This window comes from Sinohyriopsis cumingii, chromosome 1 (assembly GCF_028554795.1).
Source record: "Sinohyriopsis cumingii isolate HCF-2022 chromosome 1, ASM2855479v2, whole genome shotgun sequence".
In the NCBI taxonomy this organism is placed as follows: Eukaryota; Metazoa; Mollusca; class Bivalvia; order Unionida; family Unionidae; genus Sinohyriopsis; species Sinohyriopsis cumingii.
The window spans coordinates 66,129,200-66,151,073 of NC_142961.1; the positions used below are offsets into that span (position 1 = coordinate 66,129,200).

General features: G+C 33.6%; 1 protein-coding gene and 1 long non-coding RNA gene across 4 annotated transcripts in view; one reads left to right on the top strand and one right to left on the bottom strand.

Annotated features, from left to right (window-relative positions):
* The window catches only part of LOC149807032 (FGGY carbohydrate kinase domain-containing protein-like), a 75,288-nt gene extending 63,118 nt beyond the window's left edge, over positions 1-12,170 (bottom strand). For 2 of the 3 annotated variants that reach the window (XR_016421652.1, XM_089960914.1), the window contains exon 1: positions 11,794-11,931. Coding sequence is in view for 1 of the 3 variants with exons in the window: in XM_089960914.1 (XP_089817040.1) it covers positions 11,794-11,804 (11 nt within the window). In the remaining 2 variants the exon portion in view is untranslated. Of the gene's footprint in view, positions 1-11,793; positions 11,932-11,989 lie in introns of those variants that run through there. The other variant, XM_089960926.1, reaches the window with a different exon arrangement.
* On the top strand, positions 11,933-19,594 carry LOC149807033 (uncharacterized). Its single transcript, XR_016421655.1, has 2 exons — positions 11,933-12,016; positions 19,237-19,594. It is a non-coding gene; the product is annotated as an uncharacterized LOC149807033 (long non-coding RNA).
* Positions 19,595-21,874: the final 2,280 nt, after the last annotated feature.

Below are 21,874 nucleotides of genomic sequence, written 5' to 3' on the forward strand. Positions count from 1 at the left end.
ATTTACCACATTCTTTATTATAATTTTAGTAACAGATTATATCTTGTTGACCACTTAAAAGTTTAAAGAATGTAAATTCTATTAAGTGAAGAGTATTACCAGAAAATGGTAATTGCAACCTAGGTTAAGCAGAGGGGTTTATAATCTTGTTTACTTGAAAAATTATTCATTCTTGCATTTAGCATTAGAAGCAGAATCAGCTGTATTGTTGTATTGTTGTGTTCAGTTTTAGATTTGTGTGTAACCTTTTATTCAAATTTTTATTCTCTGGAATTAGAAAATGTTAAATAACATTCTTGGACAGAACATTACTTTGGAATTATAGTGAATTCAGACAAGAACATCTGGGATTATATTATTGTGATTAACTGAAACACTTCAGGTCACTGGTACATTAGTACATTTAAGACTACAGGCACATCAACACCTTCAGTGCTGGATCTTATTCCAAACACCACTGGAATTTAATTACCTCTTTATTCATGAGGACTAGTGATATAACTTGTATGATTATTTGAGATTTCATTCTCAATACTTAAGTTTCTTAAATTTTCACTTTGAATTCCAGGGAAATAAATTATTTGCTGAATTTTATAAAACGTGTTGGTTTTCAGTCTTTTCTGTTACGTAATTTAAGAAAGTGTTGTAATACATTTATGTTTCAAAACATGTGCATTTGTCAGCAGACAATATCTGGCACAGTCTGCATAATTCCGGAAATGAAGCCCTACAAAAAGATATACATGTATAAATATATGACTAACATGTTGTGTAAGTGGAGCATTAGTCACAATAAAGCATAAGAACAACAAAAAAACACTATCACATGTGTTCATTAATATATACCACATAGCTATATACTGGTGAAAACATTTGATATTTTGGTTATAAAACTGTCCTTGGATTTTATACCAACATACTGAATTGAATTGAATTATAACAATTTGCACATGGTATTAGTTGCCACAGTCTTGTTTCCAATTTTGTGCATGATCTCTGATGGTACCTGAATGTCATATTCATTACATGCAAATATTTTTACATTTTTATGTTAGTGACCAAACAAATGGTCAACAGAACCAGGAATAACACTCAACTTTTCAGGAGAGTTGCACAGTAACTGTTTCAGTCCATCTATGCCATGGAATTAGCTCTAGTTATTATTATTAGATATTATTAGCATTACTGTTATTAATATTACTTCTGTTGTTATTCTTGCTGCTACAATACTATCAATGTTCAACAAGTTTTGCATTCTTACATTTTTCTACACTCACTGGAAAATGCACTTACATGTACATTTAAAGGTATAGTTAGATTCCAATCCATTCAGATTTATACTTGACCTTCAAACATGGAAAGTAATCACCTGGCACAGTCTAGATGATAATTATAAAATACCCTCATACCTTACAAATTTAAAACCACACCTTGCTCTGCCCATGCAAACTTTTGTAATCTGGAAAAATACAACCATCAGTGGTGAGTGCAAAGACATGCTATGTTTAGGTGATGGAACAACCTAATCTGCAAGGTAAGGTACTGGGGTAGGACTGACATTCACATGCTGGTAGAAAGAATTCAGTATGTGTATGCTGTATAATATGCGAAAGATACCTACTGCCATAATGGCTACAATTAATATATAGTAAAGATGAATCCAGTTACAAAATTCACTGAATCCAAAAAATGTCCTGTAAACAGGCATCAATTGTAACCAGACAAAGCAGGCAACTAAGTTGCTGAAAAAAATCTTAACTTCACCTTGATCTGTAAATAAACAAAAATGACCTTGCCCCATGATTTGTGAAATGTTTACTGAGTGACAGAAGTTAACAATTCCTGAGATGCTCCCTTGATCCTGACAAGTAGTAACAGTGTTGTAATCCCAGGAAAAATGTATTGCTGGTGTTAATATTAACAACACAGACAAAACAAGCTCCTACAGACCACTCCACTGCCCTAAGTGGTTAAAGCATCTGCCTCGGATGCGGTAGGTCGCAGGTTTGAACCCCAGCCGAGTCATACCAAAGACTTGCAAAAATAGTACTAATAGCTGCCTCTCTAGGCACTCAGCATTAAGAGGTTAGTGTTAGGACTGGTTGGCCTGGTGTCAGGATAATGTGACTGGGTGGGACATGATGATACATGTCTGCAGCATGATGCCCCAGTGCTAGACATCACTATAAACTGTCACACTGCAGACATTGTAGCAATAGGACTGATAAATTATTAAGCTCCTTAAGGTCATTATTATCATTACAGCATGTACTTTTGCCATATATCTTCACACAGCAGGGCAGAAACTATTCATCATAATTAATTCTAACTGATCGAGTACCAAGATAACATAAATACTGTGTCAATTGTTCGTTATGAACATGACTTTTCTACTCAGAATACAACAAAACCAAGTACTGCACAAGACTAGTTTTAACTGTTTTAGTTCTTGAATATGTTAAGGGATCAACCATTTAATTGTTTTGGAATGTGGTTCAGGGTTTGTTTGAGACAAAATTTCAGGCTCGCAAATGGCTTGGAAAATATATTCTTGCTCTGATTTATAACATTTGTTGACAAAAATTATAAATATGTTGATGCAAAACAAGAAAAAAATATCCCAGCTTGAAATAAACTCCTGGACCTAACCCCAAGAAAATTAAATGGTTGGTCCCTAATGTGAATATATGAAGATGGGCTGACTACAAACAAGTGATTTTACCAATGCATTGGGAGAATGGAAAGAAGGAAAAGCCATACAGATAAACTGAGAACACACACACATATATTGTTATGTATATTTAATTTGTATTATTTGTTGGCTTTCTCCTACTGGTTACATGTTATATACATCTGTATTTTGTACCTCACCTTGTCCAAAATCAAGTTCACTGTGTACCTGACTAGAGCCATTGATTTTGTAAACAACATCATACATGGCTAATATTTCTGTGAGAACAGCTTCAATATTAGGATCATGATCAATGGAAGTAAGTATGTTTATCTTAATCTAAGTCTAGGACACTGGTATTCCCCAATGGAAATACCTGGTCCATCTGATGTTTACCATGTTCTCTATTATAATATTAGTAACAGATTTTATCTTGATGACAACTTAGAATTTCGTGAAATGAACTTTTGACCCTCATCTAGGTTCTACTATTATGTCTCCACTTCTCTATAATCTTATTTACTTAAGAAATTACTCATTCTTGCATTTACATCTTTAGCAGAATCAGTCATATTCTTGTGCTAATTATTTCAATTAGGTGGAAACATTTATTTAAATTATTATTCACAAATGCTCATCAACGATAATCTTGGAGGGGAACATTAATTTGGAATTATAGTGAATTCAGATAACATTTTTGATTATAATTTTGTGATATATCAATAGCCACTTATCACACTGCCATAATCCAGGCCATTGGAACATTACCACATTCAAGACTACAGGCACAACAATACATTCAATACTGGAACTTGTTTGGAATACCACTGGAATTCAGTTGGAACTTTATACATTTTAATTTGTGCTTAAGACAGTTTGGAATTTAATTTACAATAGTTCTTTTTAAATTTTTGGTTTATTTTCTAGGGAAATAAATTATTTGTTAAATTTGAAAACAAATTTCAGGTTTTTGATCTTCTCTGTTACTTAGTTTAAAACCACAGAGTCATAACTCTCTCTCTCTCTCTCTCTCTCTCTCTCTCTCTCTCTCTCTCTATATATATATATATATATATATATATATATATATATATATATATATATATATATATTGAATCACCTCAAAACTGTAAACTCATCATCAAAATTGTCTGGTTTGGTTCCAAATTTCTTTATTTAATATTATCATTTTTTCCCAGAGTTTCAAAATACCAAAACATATTTTAATCCAAAAGGTCAATTTTATACAACAAAAAGTTAAACCGAAACTTACTTTAAACCTCAATAAGTATTTTAGCTGTTCAATTACCAACACACATTGGAATAGTTTAATTATGGTTAGCAAGTACTGTAGTATGCTTATTTGTGAGTCAAAGACCCAAACAATATCCCTAGGACGTGTGAGGTTAAACAATACTTTTATACAAGCCAACACAGATTAGAGCTGCAATAGGCTAGTCAGAAGTCTTTGCTACATGAGAAAAGAGCCAGTTTTTAAAGTGATTTATTCATAACTAAGTACTTGCAGTTAAGACATTTAAGAAAGACTATGTTTATCTGTTTATTATCTAATTATGATTAATTATAACAATCATGGACAAAAGTTAACATACACAATATATATATATATATATATATATATATATATATATATATATATATATATATATATATATATATATATATATATATATATATATAACAGCATGTCAAGATGTCAGAACAACCAGCTGAGTGTCATAGGACTGAAGAATTCTAACAGGATAAAATTAGTCTGATGAATGAATATTCACCTAAAATAATGAAACAAAGGAAAATATTTGACATAGGAACACTACTATTTCAGATATTCCAAAGAAAATGAAGTTCTGCAAGTTTCAACTAAGCATACAAATATGACAAAATGAATGATTTTATGTTGCACTGGTTTAACAAAGCTAGGATCAAAAACATTCCAATTTCAAGCACTGCAACATGATCTCTCTCCATCTCCCTTTCTCTTTCACTCTCTCTTTCTAATCACATAAGTACTGAGAGCAAGACATTTTTTCACATTTGCAAAAACCACAGCAAGCCAAAAAACTTCCAAAACTATAATAATAATAATCTAAAGTGCATCTTCTTTTTAAAGGTTAGTCAAATTGCTTATGTCTCAAACTGCTAACTTTTATTCCGACTACATTCTGGGTATTTTTTATTATCAGGGAATTTTCAATGTACTTTTGTGTCCAATTTATTTAAATTTTTATTGTAGCAGAGAGCCATAGTAGCAGTAGGTATTTGCATGATGCATCATAATGTATACAATAGCAGTAGGTATTTGCATGATGTATACAGTAGCAGTAGGTATTTGCATGATGCATACAGTAGCAGTATATATTTACATGATGTATACAGTAACAGTAGGTATTTGCATGATGTATACAGTAGCAGCAGGTATTTGCATGATGTGTACAGTAGCAGTAGGTATCAGCATGATGTATACAGTAGCAGTATATATATATACATGATGTATACAGTAGCAGTAGGTATTTGCATGATGTGTACAGTAGCAGTAGGTATTTGCATGATGTATACAGTAGCAGTATATATTTACATGATGCATACAGTAGCAGTAGGTATTTGCATGATGTGTACAGTAGCAGTAGGTATTTGCATGATGTATACAGTAGCAGTATATATTTACACGATGTATAAAGTAGCAGTAGGTATTTGCATGATGTATACAGTAGCAGTAGGTATTTGCATAATGTATACAGTAGCAGTAGGTATCTGCATGATGTATACAGTAGCAGTAGGTATTTGCATAATGCATACTGTAGCAGTAGTTATTTGCATGATGTATACTGTAGCAGTAGGTATTTGCATGATGTATACAGTAGCAGTAGGTATTTGCATGATATATGCAGTAGCAGTAGGTATTTGCATGATGTGTACAGTAGCAGTAGGTATTTGCATGATGTATACAGTAGCAGTATATATTTACATGATGTGTACAGTAGCAGTAGGTATTTGCATGATGTATACAGTAGCAGTAGGTATTTGCATAATGTATACAGTAGCAGTAGGTATTTGCATGATGTATACAGTAGCAGTATGTATTTGCATAATGCATACTGTAGCAGTAGTTATCTGCATGATGTATACAGTAGCAGTAGGTATTTGCATGATGTATACAGTAGCAGTAGGTATTTGCATGATGTATACAGTAGCAGTAGGTATTTGCATGATGTATACAGCAGCAGTATATATTTACATGATGTATACAGTAGCAGTAGGTATTTGCATGATTTACAGAGTAGCAGTAGGTATTTGCATGATGTATACAGTAGCAGTAGGTATTTGCATGATGTGTATAGTAGCAGTAGGTATTTGCATGATGTATACATTAGCAGTAGGTATTTGCATGATGTATACAGTAGCAGTAGGTATTTGCATAATGCACACTGTATCAGTAGTTATTTGCATGATGCATACAGTAGCAGTAGGTATTTGCCTGATGTATACAGTAGCAGTAGGTATTTGCATGATGTATACAGTAGCAGTATGTATTTACATGATGTATACAGTAGCAGTAGGTATTTGCATGATGTATCATGATGTATACAGTAGCAGTAGCTAGTTGCATGATGTATCATGATGTATACATTAGCAGTAGGTATTTGCATGATGTATACAGTAGCAGTATGTATTTACATGATGTATACAGTAGCAGTAGGTATTTGCATGATGTATCATAATGTATACATTAGCAGTATGTATCTGCATGATGCATACAGTAGCAGTAGGTATTTACATAATGTATACAGTAGCAGTAGGCATTTGCATGATGTATCATGATGTATACAGTAGCAGTAGGTATCTGCATGATGTATACAGTAGCAGTATGTATTTACATGATGTATACAGTAGCAGTAGGTATGTGCATGATGTATCATGATGTATACAGTAGCAGTAGGTAGTTGCATGATGTATCATGGTGTACACGGTAGCAGTAGGTATTTACATGATGTATATAGAAGCATACAGTAGCAGTAGGTATTTGCATGATGCATACAGTAGCAGTAGGTAGCTACATGATATGTCATGATTTATATAGTAGCAGTAGGTATTTGCATCATGTATACAGTAGCAGTATATATTTACATGATGTGTACAGTAGCAGTAGGTATTTGCATGATGTATCATGATGTATACATTAGCAGTATGTATTTGCATGATGCATACGGTAGCAGTAGGTATTTACATGATGTATACAGTAGCAGTAGGCATTTGCATGATGTATCATGATGTATACAGTAGCAGTAGGTATCTGCACAATGTATATAGCAGCAGTAGGTATTTACATGATGTATACAGTAGCAGGAGGTATGTGCATGATGTATCATGATGTATACAGTAGCAGTAGGTAGTTGCATGATGCATCATGATGTACACGGTAGCAGTAGGTATTTACATGATGTATATAGAAGCAGTAGGTATTTGCATGATATATCATGATGTATACAGTAGCAGTAGGTATTTGCATGATGTATCATGATGTATACAGTAGCAGTAGGTAGCTGCATGATACATCATGATGTACACGGTAGCAGTAGGTATTTACATGATGTATATAGAAGCAGTAGGTATTTGCATGATATATCATGATGTATACAGTAGCAGTAGGTATTTGCATGATATATCATGATGTATACAGTAGCAGTAGGTATTTGCATGATGTATACAGTAGCAGTAGGTAGCTGCATGATATATCATGATTTATACAGTAGCAGTAGGTATTTGATGATGTATACAGTAGCAGTATATATTTACATGATGTATACAGTAGCAGTAGGTATTTGCATGATATATCATGATGTATACAGTATCAGTAGGTATTTGCATGATGCATACAGTAGCAGTAGGTATTTGCATGATGTATCATGATGTATACAGTATCAGTATGTATTTGCATGATGTATATGGTGGCAGTAGGTTGTTGTTGTTGTTGTTGTTGTGGGGTTTAGTGCCATTTTTCAGCACACGATAGGCTATACATGGCGGCCAGTATTAATGGTGGAGGAAGAACCCAGGAAAACCTTGGAAAGAACCACCAACCCATGAGAAGCTAATGACAAACTTTCTCACATACCCAAATTGGCTGAATCTGAGACTCGAACCTGTGCAGACAGAGGTGAGACGGCAGTGATCCATAACGGACAGCACTTTAGACCATTCGGCCACACGGGGCCCCCTGGTAGCAGTAGGTATTTTCATTATATATACAGTAACAGTAGGCATTTGCATGATGTATATAGAAGCAGTAGATATTTGCATGATGTATACAGTATATATGCAAGTATTTTTATCTGCACACGAGTCAACATCACCTACTTGCATATCATCATGTATAACAGGCAGCTGTGTTTCCTAAATGTTGCATTAACTTAACAGTTCACTAGCTGTTGACGACTATATTTTTCCAAATTAAAATGTTAGCAAAGGCAGACCACCATATGGCTTGAAATTATGAGGATTTAAATACTTCTGGGCTAGACTGTAAATGTGTCAAGAAATTACTGTTTGAGACTGAAGTACAATTCAGAATGGGTCAGATCTAGTACTATAGTAATCAAATAATACAATTTGTTACATAAACACTCAAATCCACCAGAACCTACACCACATCCACCTAAATATACCTTTGATACACACAATACACAAGGAATAAATCCTCTTGGTATCATATATTACACACAAATATCAGAATAGTAGCTAACCAGCAAGTAGATGGTCAAGATTTTCTTTCCATAGCAAAACATATAGTTCAGCTGTTTCTTGGGGGGGGTTCTTCTCTTTTTAACACCTTCCTTTGTATGATATATATATATATATATATATATATATATATATATATATATATATATATATATATATATATATATATATATATATATATATATCTGTGTGTGTATATAATCTCACTAAAGTTTTTTTACTTACAATTTTCAATATTTAAAATGTCTTTTATTTTCTCACTGTTGTATGATACCAAAATAACAGGTACCTTGTTTATATTGCATATCATATGCATTCAAGGTATAATATACTCCAAATATACCTAAATTGAATTTGTGGTGTATCATGTAGTTGATGATGAAGAATAAGTCAACTTATAAAAAACTGCAGTTCAGATTTTTTTCAGTATTAAAATTCTTTGTTGATACTCCAAGTTACAGAAAGAAGAGAACCAATAAGTTTTGTAAAACTTAACAAACAATTTAATTATCAAAGTTATAAATGAAAATGTGAGAGGAACTTACAGTATAATGAAGTGAATCCAAAATAATCTGAAGTTCTATTAAAGTCCAAAGGAATGAAAATTTCTATATAAACGTCAAAACTGGAAATGTACTGGTCCACCAAGAATTGTGACATTGTTTACATGGCATTGTCCAAAAATCCTTCAAATAATTCACAACAGTTCCATAATAATATTATTATATTCCAAATAATGAGCACTTTCTATTTCAAATGACCATCCAAACAAATGTTTTTCCTCTCAAATCATATCTAAGTACAACATAAAAAGACATCTGCAGACTTACAAAAGGAACACAAGAAATGGGGATGACTCCTAAATAGGAATGAATCTGATTGCTCAGTTCTCAGTTGACAAGAGATTATTTTGATTTTTAATGAATTTATTAAACACTGATATTTTCACCAGCTTTTTTGTTTATTTATTGTAAAAGCCAAAATAATACACATTAAAAGCCAAAATAATAAACATTAAAAGGTTATATTTGTCTCTTTTCTTGACCTATCAATATCTTCATGATTAGTTCTCAATAAGGACAATTAAATTTCATTTTGAATTACCATATTTATTACCTGAGGGAGGTGTGCATCCTCAAATGCTAAATGGATGTGCGCCTCTTAAGGGTACTAAACATTGCTATAAGTTGATTGAAATAAAAAAATATATTGTACAATATATTACTAAATGAACAAAACAAATTATAAAAGAAAATAAACATAGATATATCCCAGAACATGCAATAATAATAATAAAAATAATAATACATACCTATGCAAATAATTATGCAACAAATTAAAAAGATTTATAAACAGAAAATAGCAATAGGTACAAGCAATTTCAAACTATCAAGGTGTTCAATGAGACTGCTTCTCCTTTTAGCCTTTGTCAATTAATAAAATGTATTCATGTTATTTGTCTTCTGATTTTTTCATTTAGTTTAATGATTAGAAAGAGTCAAGTTAAATAAGAGCTGAAACAAGAGTCCCTCAATGGAACTGACACTAAACTAGGTGAATAGAATTTCCAGGAATTCATGAATAACTGTTTGATAATATTAAATATTGGCCATACAGCATCATTTACGAAAAGTTTCAAAATGTTTTTTATCTTATTGATTTACTTTTCTTTATTGTAAATAGCATAATTTATTTTTGGATAAATATAATTCTAAATATGAAAGCTGATATCTTTGTCTGACTTTGGCTAGAAATTTACATACAACTATCATCTGTAATTTAAATAACTAACATTCTGTTACAATTTATTGACTTTTCTGATATGTTTTGTAATATATGATACCTAAAGAACGTACACTTTGTATATTACACAGATCAAATGTAAAAATGGGGTAGATGTGTGTGGTTTTGGTGTAGATTTGGGCATTTCATCTAACTCTAATACCCCTACCTCCACTGAGACCCTGACATCGCAGCTGCGATCTGACCCCCAACACAGGTGTTCCTACAATTTACAATTTACCTGTAAGTCATATATGTAATAGCTAATAACATCTTTGAATATATTACACATATGACTTGTAGGTAGACCAAAAAGTTAATGAACACTATTACAAGTTTTATTTTCTAACATTACTGGTGGCAGAGAACAAATCTATAAAGATATGATTCATGCTTAAAGCACCAGCTTTGTTGTCCTACAATGTAAGACATTGACCCTTATATTTATGTTTTAAGGGTCGAACCACAAAACATAAATATCAGAGTCAATGTCCAATCTAGTGACCTGTACTATTACCATTATTGCTAACTTTATCAGTCAGTCAGATCATGTTTTCTCATTTGTGAGACTGAGCAGTGTGGCTAAAGAGCATAACCATTTGATTCACTTCCAGATTCTGAAAGCTGCATTTCCATTTACTAATTCAAAAGTCACAAGAATATGGCTCCTAAGCAGTCGCTGTCAGATCTTTATGTAAAACAGTGGAGATCCGATTTTAATCAGAAGGGGTTGATGTCTTACATTGCAGGATGACAGCTTCATTATGCCAGTTTATCTGACCACTCTCAAATTAATAAATTTACTTGAATGACCTTTATATTTAGATGTTAAGTATAATCTCTGCTGATCCAATGTAAGCATAAAAAAATATGGAAAAAAAATGGAAAACAATTTGCTGGCCTATATTTGTAGATAAATTGTAAACAACAATACAAGACCCAATTATCCTTGTCCATAAATATTCAATTGAAGATTACTGTATAAATCCCTCAACAAAATACTTAACGGCAAATTCAATAATAATGTTCTTCGACATTTTTAAGCACAGTCAAGCAACCGAGGTGGTCCCATTTAAACCGGTTTTGGTCGCTTGCTATGATGTAAGAGGGAACGCGCTTGCGGTTGGGAAGAAATTTTACCTGCACTAGTGATACTATTACTAATATTTCAGTCCATTATCAACTTTCTTGACCCAGTGTAACGCCGAACTGCCACCGTAAAAGTTCACAGCGATCGATATTTTTCGTCTGGAAATTTTGTTATGATCACTCAAAATCACGACTCAATAAACTTTTGTTATGACTATATAACGATTAAATTTTAATAATAAAATTAGGTTGTAAATTATATAAATAAATGCGCTTACATGGCCCTAGTCCTACAACGTAAGATACACCACCCGATCTTTTTGTTCTGGGTAGCCTTAAAACAAAAACAACATGTGCTATGTCTTACATTGTAGGACTAACATGACCTGTGTGACGTTACTATAAACAGGTACAGTATTATCCACTGCTTTAACAGTAAGGTGTTCCTGTTTATTTGTAAAACCAACATGCCCATGTGCACAATGTATTACCTGTCTGACATATGATCAAATTAGTCAAGAAGCAACAGTTTGCATCTCGTTGTATACATTCCATAGACAGCGAGTGAAAGTGACCAATGATCAACCACTCCCCTTTTAAGTATGTGCGCAGTTATCTCTCTTGCCATATGCTGAAAATACTTTCTGTTGTCAATAAAACAGATCCTCCGGAAGGAACGAAGCTCACCTCACAAGTTCAACTTGAAGTTGTGATGTAATATTATTTTCCTTTCAGTTGTCCATCTAATCCACAGGTGCTCGACGCGAGTTTGATGTTGAAAAAAGCAATACTCTGAAGGAATATGATCACACCGAGTGACAAAATTACCTCAGATTACACCCATGACCCGTTCTGACATTGGAGTCTCTTATATAGTATGATAAACAGGGTCCTACGTCAGAACGGGTCATGTGTGTAATCGGATGTTATTTTGTCACTCGGTATGATGTTAATCCTTCACATTATTGCTGTTTTAACATTAAGCTCGAGTCAAGCACCTGTGATCTGACCATCATACATGTTTCTTCGGTCTAACAAATTTGGGGGTGGGGGGTCATTTTAATGGTGCCTATAAAGAATGCAAGAAGCCAATGATACTTAGACCGACAGACGTTTCGTTAACTTTAAGTCTAGTTTGTGTCCAATCGGATTACAGTCGAGATCTGTGTATGTTATGTATACGGTTCTTAATAAGCTCTTGTGTTTCTATTTTGATCGTCTCCATGACAAACACACGCTGACTGCTCTACTGTTTACATTGTTGACATTACATGAAATAATAGCTCTAATCGATTTTTTTTTTTCAATGTCTAATAATTTCCTGTATGGTGGCAGTTACTTTTGAAACGATTTGGGCAGTGAAAAAGCTGAAAAATCAGATTCATAAATTTAAGGTTTAGAGTTGTTTTTTTAATTCACTCATACTTCCATTTTTCTTATTTTCTGTCCTTCTCTTTAAGAAACATTCCACAAATATCGTCCAAAAATTTCAGGTATATATTACTTTTTGGATACGAACTCAACCCCAAGGTTTGAGTGAATATAGGTCACTGATCTAAATTTGAGATGCTTGATAGACGTACTTTTGTTAATAAAAAGGAGTACAAGCAAGTCGTGGTTGTTTGAACATAACGTGATGATTTAAAGTAGGTCACGGCAGCTTAGTTTCGTAACACTTGATCTCTCCATGGTGTTCTCAGACAGGTTTTGTTTTACTGTCGCAAGACAGATGGCATGATATAATACACACCTGAATATTAAGTTACGTCATCGAACAATAACCAGACAAGCGACATATCAGAACTAACAACGAATGATCAACTTTCTCCCAAAGATGGAGCAGCATTCAGATGTAGATGTCCACGGGTAAACACTAACAAATGAGCAGCTTGCAGTTTACTTTATTTCAAGCAATATTCTGAAAACGACAAAAAAAAAAGGACACTGCGCTGTACTACTCGCGTTCATCAAAATATTACATAAAATTCGCCTAGTGGTCACAAACGATGTACAAATGTATTTTAAAAAAATCATATATGCTCAGTTCCAATAATAAAAAGTATGTCGTATTGCCTTGTTTTTGTTGCGCCAAAAGTGTGTTCACTTAAGGCTGAAGAGCATTCATATTTTACAGACTCCTAGAGGTATACACTTTAGTTTCCTTTAGTAGGAGTTCTGTCCAAATTCTGTTTACCTTTGTTACCTAATCATGGTATCAGTTTCTTAAGTTTCAGTCCAGTTTGTAATGTACAGACATCATCACGCTTGACGAAGACCTTGTACACCTCACCGTTCTTCATAAAACTAGTGTGTCGGCTCGTTACACGGGTATTGTGCTTTGCGAAAGCTAATTCACTTTGGTTAAATTTTCTTCACCAAACTCCACACGATGGGACTAGTTATACATAGATTTCTTTGCTGTGACCAGCCCGTGCTGTTTTAGAGCTGCCTTTTTTGTAGTCCGAGTTTTTCCTGATCTTTCCTCACCCCATTTTATATATTTGGACTGTTATGTTGCTCTTTTATCATAGACACACACACACACACACACACACACACACACACACACATAAATGGCCAAATATAAAATGGGTAGGAAAAGGTCAGAAGAAAGTTGGATTACTTTTATTGGTTGGATATCCTCCAAGGTTCGTGACGTTTCGGTAAATAGCCTCTTCATGGCTTCTTTAAAATCTTTTAACTGTCTGCTTTCGTCATATTGTGGGACAGTATGCCGAGCCTCTGGCTGTGTAAACGTAAGATGATGGACTTCATTGGAATTGACAATAAAAGCCGCACAAATTCAACTGTTCTATGATCTGACGTAGTTGACACAGTACTACATGCACCATGACATATGTCAGCTTCTTTGAGATAACATATATCCACTGATATGTTGTCCTCTTTCACGAGGTTTTGTATATATATATATATATATATATATATATATATATATATATATATATATATATATATATATCACGTTTTTGTAAGTGTATCATTCCAGCGGACAATATTGGAAATTAAAATAGTGTTGTTGTGGGGTAGCATCGTTAATGCATAAGAAACCCATACCTAATAAATTACTGCCTAGACCTACATAGAAAATGTTATTAAACGAAATGAAAACTTTTGGCACTCGTCTGAACCAAATTATGATTAGTTCTCTAGACTTTCTCATATTCAAGCATTCCTAGTTAGGAACAGTAGAAATGCCACGGCATTGAACGTGCTGTAGAATTACTGGCAAAATCTTCTCAGGGTCAAGCCACTTAAGAAAATTATTTCAATTACCAATTAGCGGCGAGCAATAAAGCGTGGTATGAACACATGAGTTTGAATGCAAATACTCAACAAGGTGTTTGTTTATATAACAGTGTGTGGCGAGAAGGTCTTATCTTTGACATCAAATCTATTTGGAAATCAGACAGGTAATTGAATTGTGAACAAAAAATGTCGTATTAATATGAAAAATCTGGCGGGTCGATGATATTTTTATTTTAGTAATATTGTTTGTGTTAATACTTATATAGTAGGCATACGGGAGCACTAAAATAAAAGAAACCTAGCAAATAAACAGAAAGATCTGGCAAATAATAACCTTTGCAACAACCCTGTCTTGTACGGGATAAAATATTAGTATTACATATTATGAGAGGTTGGATACAGCCGTCTCTTTCTCTTTTTTTAAGTTTAATTTTTTAAATGTACGAATAGCAGCTACTATGTTTCGCAGATTTACTGCTACTTGATTAACTATTTTGTAACACAAGTTTACCATTAAATGTGCCAGAATCTCTCACAGTCTATACCACACAGTCTATGCCAAACAGTCTATACCACACAGTCTATACCACACAGTCTATACTACACAGTCTATACTACATAGTCTATACCACACAGTCTATACTACACAGTCTATACCACACAGTCTGCATTTTCTAACTGATTTATGATTAGCTTTAAGTTTATTTACTTAGCATTTGTAAATAGAAAGACAGAATATTTAAGAGATACAAGCTTTTCCTCTTCTTAATAGGGCTTGTCCTTTTCTTAATAGGGATTTGTCCTTTTCTTGTTAGGGGTTTGTCCACTTCTTAATAGTTGTTGGTCGTTTCTTAATGGGGGTTTGTACTTTTCTTTCTTCTTAGCAGGGTCATGTCCTTTTCTTGTCCTTAAAATAGGAGTTGTCCTTTTCTAATAGGGGTTGTCTTCTTCTTAATAGGGGTTGTCCTTTTCTTAATAAGGGTTCGTCTTTTTCTTAATAGGGATTTGTCCTCTTCTTAACAGAAGTTTGTCCTTTTCATAATAGGGTTTGTCCTTTTCTTGATATGGGTTTGTCAACTTCTTAATAGGGGTTTGTCCAATTATATGTATGGTTTCACGTATCCTGCTAACTTCTTGTGGCGTCGCCTGTTAGTTGGTTCTTGATGCCTTTTTGTTGTTCTGATAAATGACTCATTTGCCTTTTCAACAAAGTCGTGGTAATTGATTTAACAGTTTACTTTATATTTCATTAAGTCTAATTAATTGTATAGGTCTCATCCAGATTTAGATAGAACGTACAGTACTTACATTGAAAGAATAAGTACAATGATGTACTAAAATAATGGAAAACATACGTAAATAGGCCAACATTTGACTGAGGTATTTGAAGCATATTTAATTATTCATTATTCGAAATTGTCACAGCTGAGCACTTTTTAGGAACACAAATATTGTTTGATTCTTATGTTACGACAGTCAGAAAAGGGCATATTACAGACATAGTTACAGAAATGCTTTTGAACAATTTGGTTCATCAGGATTGTCACTGCATAAGTTTGGATAGTTTAAAAAAATAGATTTTTTTTTATTAACGTTAATTGTATATATTTTCAAAACATACTTGCGTCATTAAATTGTACAGTAATAAATTCGATATCAATTATGACTCTAATGTACACCCCCCTTTGATATGTTGTTATTTATACTGTCATAAACGACAGAAGGATGTAGAAGAATACAGTACAAATTAAATTGGAATCAGTGAAATACGAACGTCAAGAAGGCAAATAAATTTCGATCTTGTGATTTAGTCGATTAAAACGGCAGTCATATAAAATACAAAATGTCCCAATTATAGATGGCTGCAGAGTAACATGTACCACAGAATATTGGCTAAAACGTATTTCGTGCAGAGTTACAAAATATTTCAAACAAGCTTTGTTGATTTTACATGTTACGTACAGAACCTATTTCATATTTTGGGGGATTGTCCAATAGCTGAGATTTAAAATGAAATTATATTTTGCAATGGATAAAAAGTAAGTCTTGTCACACAATTATTTATATTTCTTGAAAAGAAATATTATCGTTAAAAGCAAAGACAAAGTGCAGGTTGATTATGCCATGTTTTTAATAACCATATGTGCAAAATAGTAAACTTAAAAGTGTAGAATGAAAAGAGACGGGCTAATTTTGTCTCATTTGAAAAAGATTGTTGTTTTTAATTTTCATTTTGAAAAATAGAATGCGTACTGAAACTATAAATGCGAAAATTTTGATAATAGATGGCTATTGTACCAACAATTAATAGAGTCCTATAAGAATTTGTTTTTAATGAGAGTTGTTTCTCTCATAAACTCTCTGCAGAGTTCTAAATTTGCCCAACATAAAGTATTGTACAATGTGTAGGACTGCTTTGATTTTACATAGAAAAGCACAATCATTATTGAATTAGTCCACATTTATATTACAAGAATAAAAAATTAATTGTTTTTAATTAAATTTACTGAAAATTTCCATCCTAACATTTGTATTCAGTACTTTTAATTTCTTTTGCATGTTGCATACATGTTCACTCGGGCAACCAAACATATGCATTCTTATGACTTAAATTCGACAAAAAGATGAAATCTGATAGAATTTGTTATCAAATCATATCTGTAATTTGCATCAATTTATGATTTGTCATTCTTTTTTGTTCCATATTTATTTTCGTTCATTTCCATGTTTTCCTCTATTTGTGTCTTGTTCCCCACCACTGTTTACAACTCATCCTCTATTTCTTCTATTCCCTTTTGTAAAATAATAAATCTTTGCAATTTTTCTTCTATTTGTTGTACCATATGACAAAAAAAATAATATAATTTTTCTATTTGAATTTTAGTTATTCAGACAATAGATTCAAGACTTCTTCCGTCATTTTAATTTTCAATCTGCTTTTTAAAATACTTTCATCTACACAGTGGGAATACTGTTTTGACGAGAGAGCACAGTAAGGTACTGTTTTGCCGAGTGAGGACAGTAGGGTTACCGTCTTGCAGACTGAGGACAGTAGGGTTACAGTCTTGCAGAGTGAGGACATTAGGGTTACCGTCTTGCAGACTGAGGACAGTAGGGTTACCGTCTTGCAGACTGAGGACAGTAGGGTTACCGAGGACAGTAGGGTTACCGTCTTGCAGACTGAGGACAGTAGGGTTACCGACTTGCAGAGTGAGGACAGTAGGGGTTCTGTTTTGCCAAATGGGAAAAGTAGAGGTACCGTTTTGGCCATACTAGCTTTTACGAAGTATATTTATTCCAGTTGTTTTTACCACTTTTAGTTATATATAATTCAAATTGTAATGGAAACAATTATAGTTCTAGCTAGTGTCAATGATTATCACCCTTGTTTACAAAATAACACTGGCTGTTAGAAAGTCAAAAAAGTACATTTTCAGATGAATTCTAGAAAAGGCAAGATGAATGAACATTTATAAATTCTGGAAATAAGCGTGGAAAAGGGTTAAAGCTCAAAAGTATAAAGGTTGGTAGAATGCAAGTGGGAAAGGAAGATACATTTCCTCCCTTCAAATTTCGTATTGGACGGTATTTTGATTAATGCCTACAACAGTTCGACTTGATTACAAGGTAGCTGAACAATTTACTTTATATGTATGTATGTATGTATGTGTATATATATATATATATATATATATATATATATATATATATATATATATATATATATATAATTCGGCCAAAGTGGGTATGTGAGAAAGCTTGCCAGTAGGTTCTTGTGGGTCGGTGGTTGTTCCCGTGGTTTTCCGAGGTTCTTCCTCCACCATTAATACTGACCGCCATGCATAGCCTATCGTGTGCTGAAAAATGGCGTTAAACCCCACAACAACAACAATAACAATAATATATATATATATATATATATATATATATATATATATATATATATATATATATATATATATATATAAGGCAAATTCAAATTGATATTGAAAATAAATAATTATTTATAAGGGTATTTAAACAATACACATTTTTCAGCATTAATTATCAGAACTTATAAATGTTATTGGGTCAGAATGAATAAGAAGTTAATAAAAGATTTAGTCAGGAAACAAAAACAAAAATGAGTCGGTACTTGTTGAACTGATAAAATAAGTGAGACTAAGATGATTGCAGTAGACAATACGACGCTTGATGAGGGCGTGTCTTTAAAAAAATATTTTAAATATCACACAAAGGTTCCATGTGTAATTCACTACTGCTTTGAAAGTACGTTGGTTAAGCATACAGAGGATGCAATTTAAAACAGAGAGAGAGAGAGAGAGAGAGAGCTAAACACTTTCATTCTCGTTTTTGCTTGCATCTTACGTCACTGCATAGGGCTTTGAAACCAACAGTTTACAGGGGTTCCATTCATGTTTTGCTAAGCATTAGGTAAAATCTCCGAACTAGTGTACGGAGAATTACACTGAAAAATACGAAACCTATGGTGTTCGTAGAGGAAGATATCAAGATGTTCACTCGACCAACATTTGCAGTATCTTTAAGAAAGTAATCGTGCCGGCTTGTAATAAGATGCGTGTTATTGGTCAATTTATTAGGTGGATGAATCCTTTAGATTGTTACGAAGCCTTTGTTTTTAGTTTATTTTTTATTCCTTTCGCCAGAACACAGGATCCACCTGGGGAATACACCAGCGAGAAAAGTATAGCTTATACGTTTTTCGATAGCCAATGCGAAAGATGTGGTATTTGCACTTCGCCTGGTGCTCGAAACTCTGCTGTGTTTTACGAAATGTCACTTGACGTCTTCAAAGGATCTACGACCAGTGTAGCCGCTTACCAGGAGTAACCATGTGAAACTAATCATTCGAAATTCGTAACTAATTTGTAATATCAAAGATAATTATTTGGATATGAGAGAAGCTTTTAATTAGTATGGGAACGAAAAACTAATCAGAGAGCTTATAAAACCTTATACAGCCTTTAAGAAGCTAACCGTAACAACATTAAAGAGTAATATTTTCGTTTTACTGTTGTTGTTTTTTGCACATTGTTTACGTCGTCCAAATTCCGTTTTTACTTTGGCTTTGCCCCAGTAATGGTACGGATCCCCGGGTATCTTCGCTAGTCAAGGTTCCGATAACTATATTTACACTTTGGCGGATCGAAGAGCCATATTGGTGCTTTGTCCTAGCAACATCTATTGGATTTCATGTGTTGCCTCCCTCAGTGTATAATGACAACTAACTAATATCATTTTGCATTGTACACCCACCGAAAACGGTGGTTACAATTGACCTAAAAGGGATACTTTGTAAATTTAACATCGAAAGTATGACTATGTACCAGAGGGAAGCCATTACAGGTGTGTTTGAGTGAAAGGTATTTGTGCAAACACGGACCGACACTGGAGAATTGCTTTTTTTTTTATAAGTCCATTCAAGTTGCGTGCTCCCCTTATCTCGATCACGTAGGAACAGAGTTCAAATTTAAATAACGTACGTTTGACTGGATGCGGTGGCTTGCCGCCGCGTCCAATGAAATTCACAGACCCGAAACACAGGACTACCTGATCGATATGCCAAGGTGATCCCCGGGTGGCCGAGTAGTCTTAAATGAAACGGTAATATATTCGTTTCACTCTTTTCACACTGTGTACGACACCTGAATTCCGTATTTCCTTTGGCTTTGCCTCATCAAAGGTATGGAACCCCGGGTGGCCAAGTGGTCTCTCGCTTTACCGATCACTGCCATCTCTCTCTCTCTCCTCGTGGGTTCGAGTCTCGGGCTCGGCAAATGTGGATATGTGATAAAGTTTGCCAAAAGCCTCTCATGCATCGGTGGAGAAAGAACCCGGGGTTTCCATAGTTCTTTCTCCTCCAGTTATAGTGGCCGCCATGTATAGCCCAATCGTGTGCTGAAAAATGGCGTTAAACCCACCACAACATCAGTAAAGGAAGAGCCCTACAAATTCCGTATATTTTCCTGATGCTTTGCCAACAAATTTAGACACTAATGTAGTAGTAGTAGTAGTAACAACAACAATAATAATAATAATAATAATAATAATAATAACAATATCACTATTTGTTATGAACTAAGTAAACAATTTAGTTGTGTCAAAATTAACGTAATGTTGACGTACGTTCTTTACGACAACTTGTCATTATTTACGACGTTGTGATATGGAAATAAATACTTTGTGCTTATGTCCAATATCGGGTAAATGGAAACATAGATCGAGTATGTAATAAATTAGAGAAATATATTGAACAGCTAAAAGCCAAATGACAGTATTGTTACCGAATATATTGTAACACGATAAGTCCCTGATGGTCCTCCCGTGCGTCGTTTGATGTTTCATTGTTTCATTAAATCTATTTTCGACATTTAAACATGGGATACATTTGAGAAAAGTAACATGTGTCAAGTTAGGAGTTGCTATATATCATACTGGTTTGTATGGAAGTATCAAGATTTCGTCGTCATGACGATATACTTTTATAGCATACGTGGCAATTTTTAAAACTATCTGCACGGTTTATATATTAACTCGTATTTGGCAACACAAAACTGTGTCAAATAAACTCTAGCCATGGGATCACTTGTAGGGATTAATTTTTTTTAATATATATATATTTATTATACGCCTATCAAATTATCTCTTTTTTATTCTAATTAAATCGTGGATGCAGTTAAATTATATGACAAATAATCCCTTTCCATTTAGATCACCATGAGCGCTCATAAACCAAATTTCATTCCACGTTTTATCACATGGCTTTGAGCGTAATGAAAGGGCAAATAAAGCAGCCAAAAGAAGCCCTGCAATGGCCGTTACTCAGACAATTCCATATAAACCTACTTGAAATATTGTCTCAAACAGCATGTTTTATTTATCTATCTATCTACCTACCTGTCTGTCTGTCCTTCCATCCGTCCGTCTGTCTGTCTGTCTATATATCTGTATATATGTGTCTGTCTGTCTGCATGCATGCATGCATGTATGTATGTATGTATGTATGTATGTATGTATGTATGTATGCAGTGAAAACTCGATAGACTTAGTTTCTGAACATGAAACCTATTACTGGAGAATGCAGTTCCTCATTATAGAGCAAACGACAGTGAAGAGGTAGTGTGGTATATGATACGTATATAACGCTTGCATGCGTCTTATAGGTAAAGGGCGATATTCGGCAATATTTATCTTGCCGCTGTCTACTGACTGTGGAAAACATTTTTCCTAGCGTATCAACTTCTCCTCTGTTAGTCAGAATTTTATTTAACATGAACCTATTTA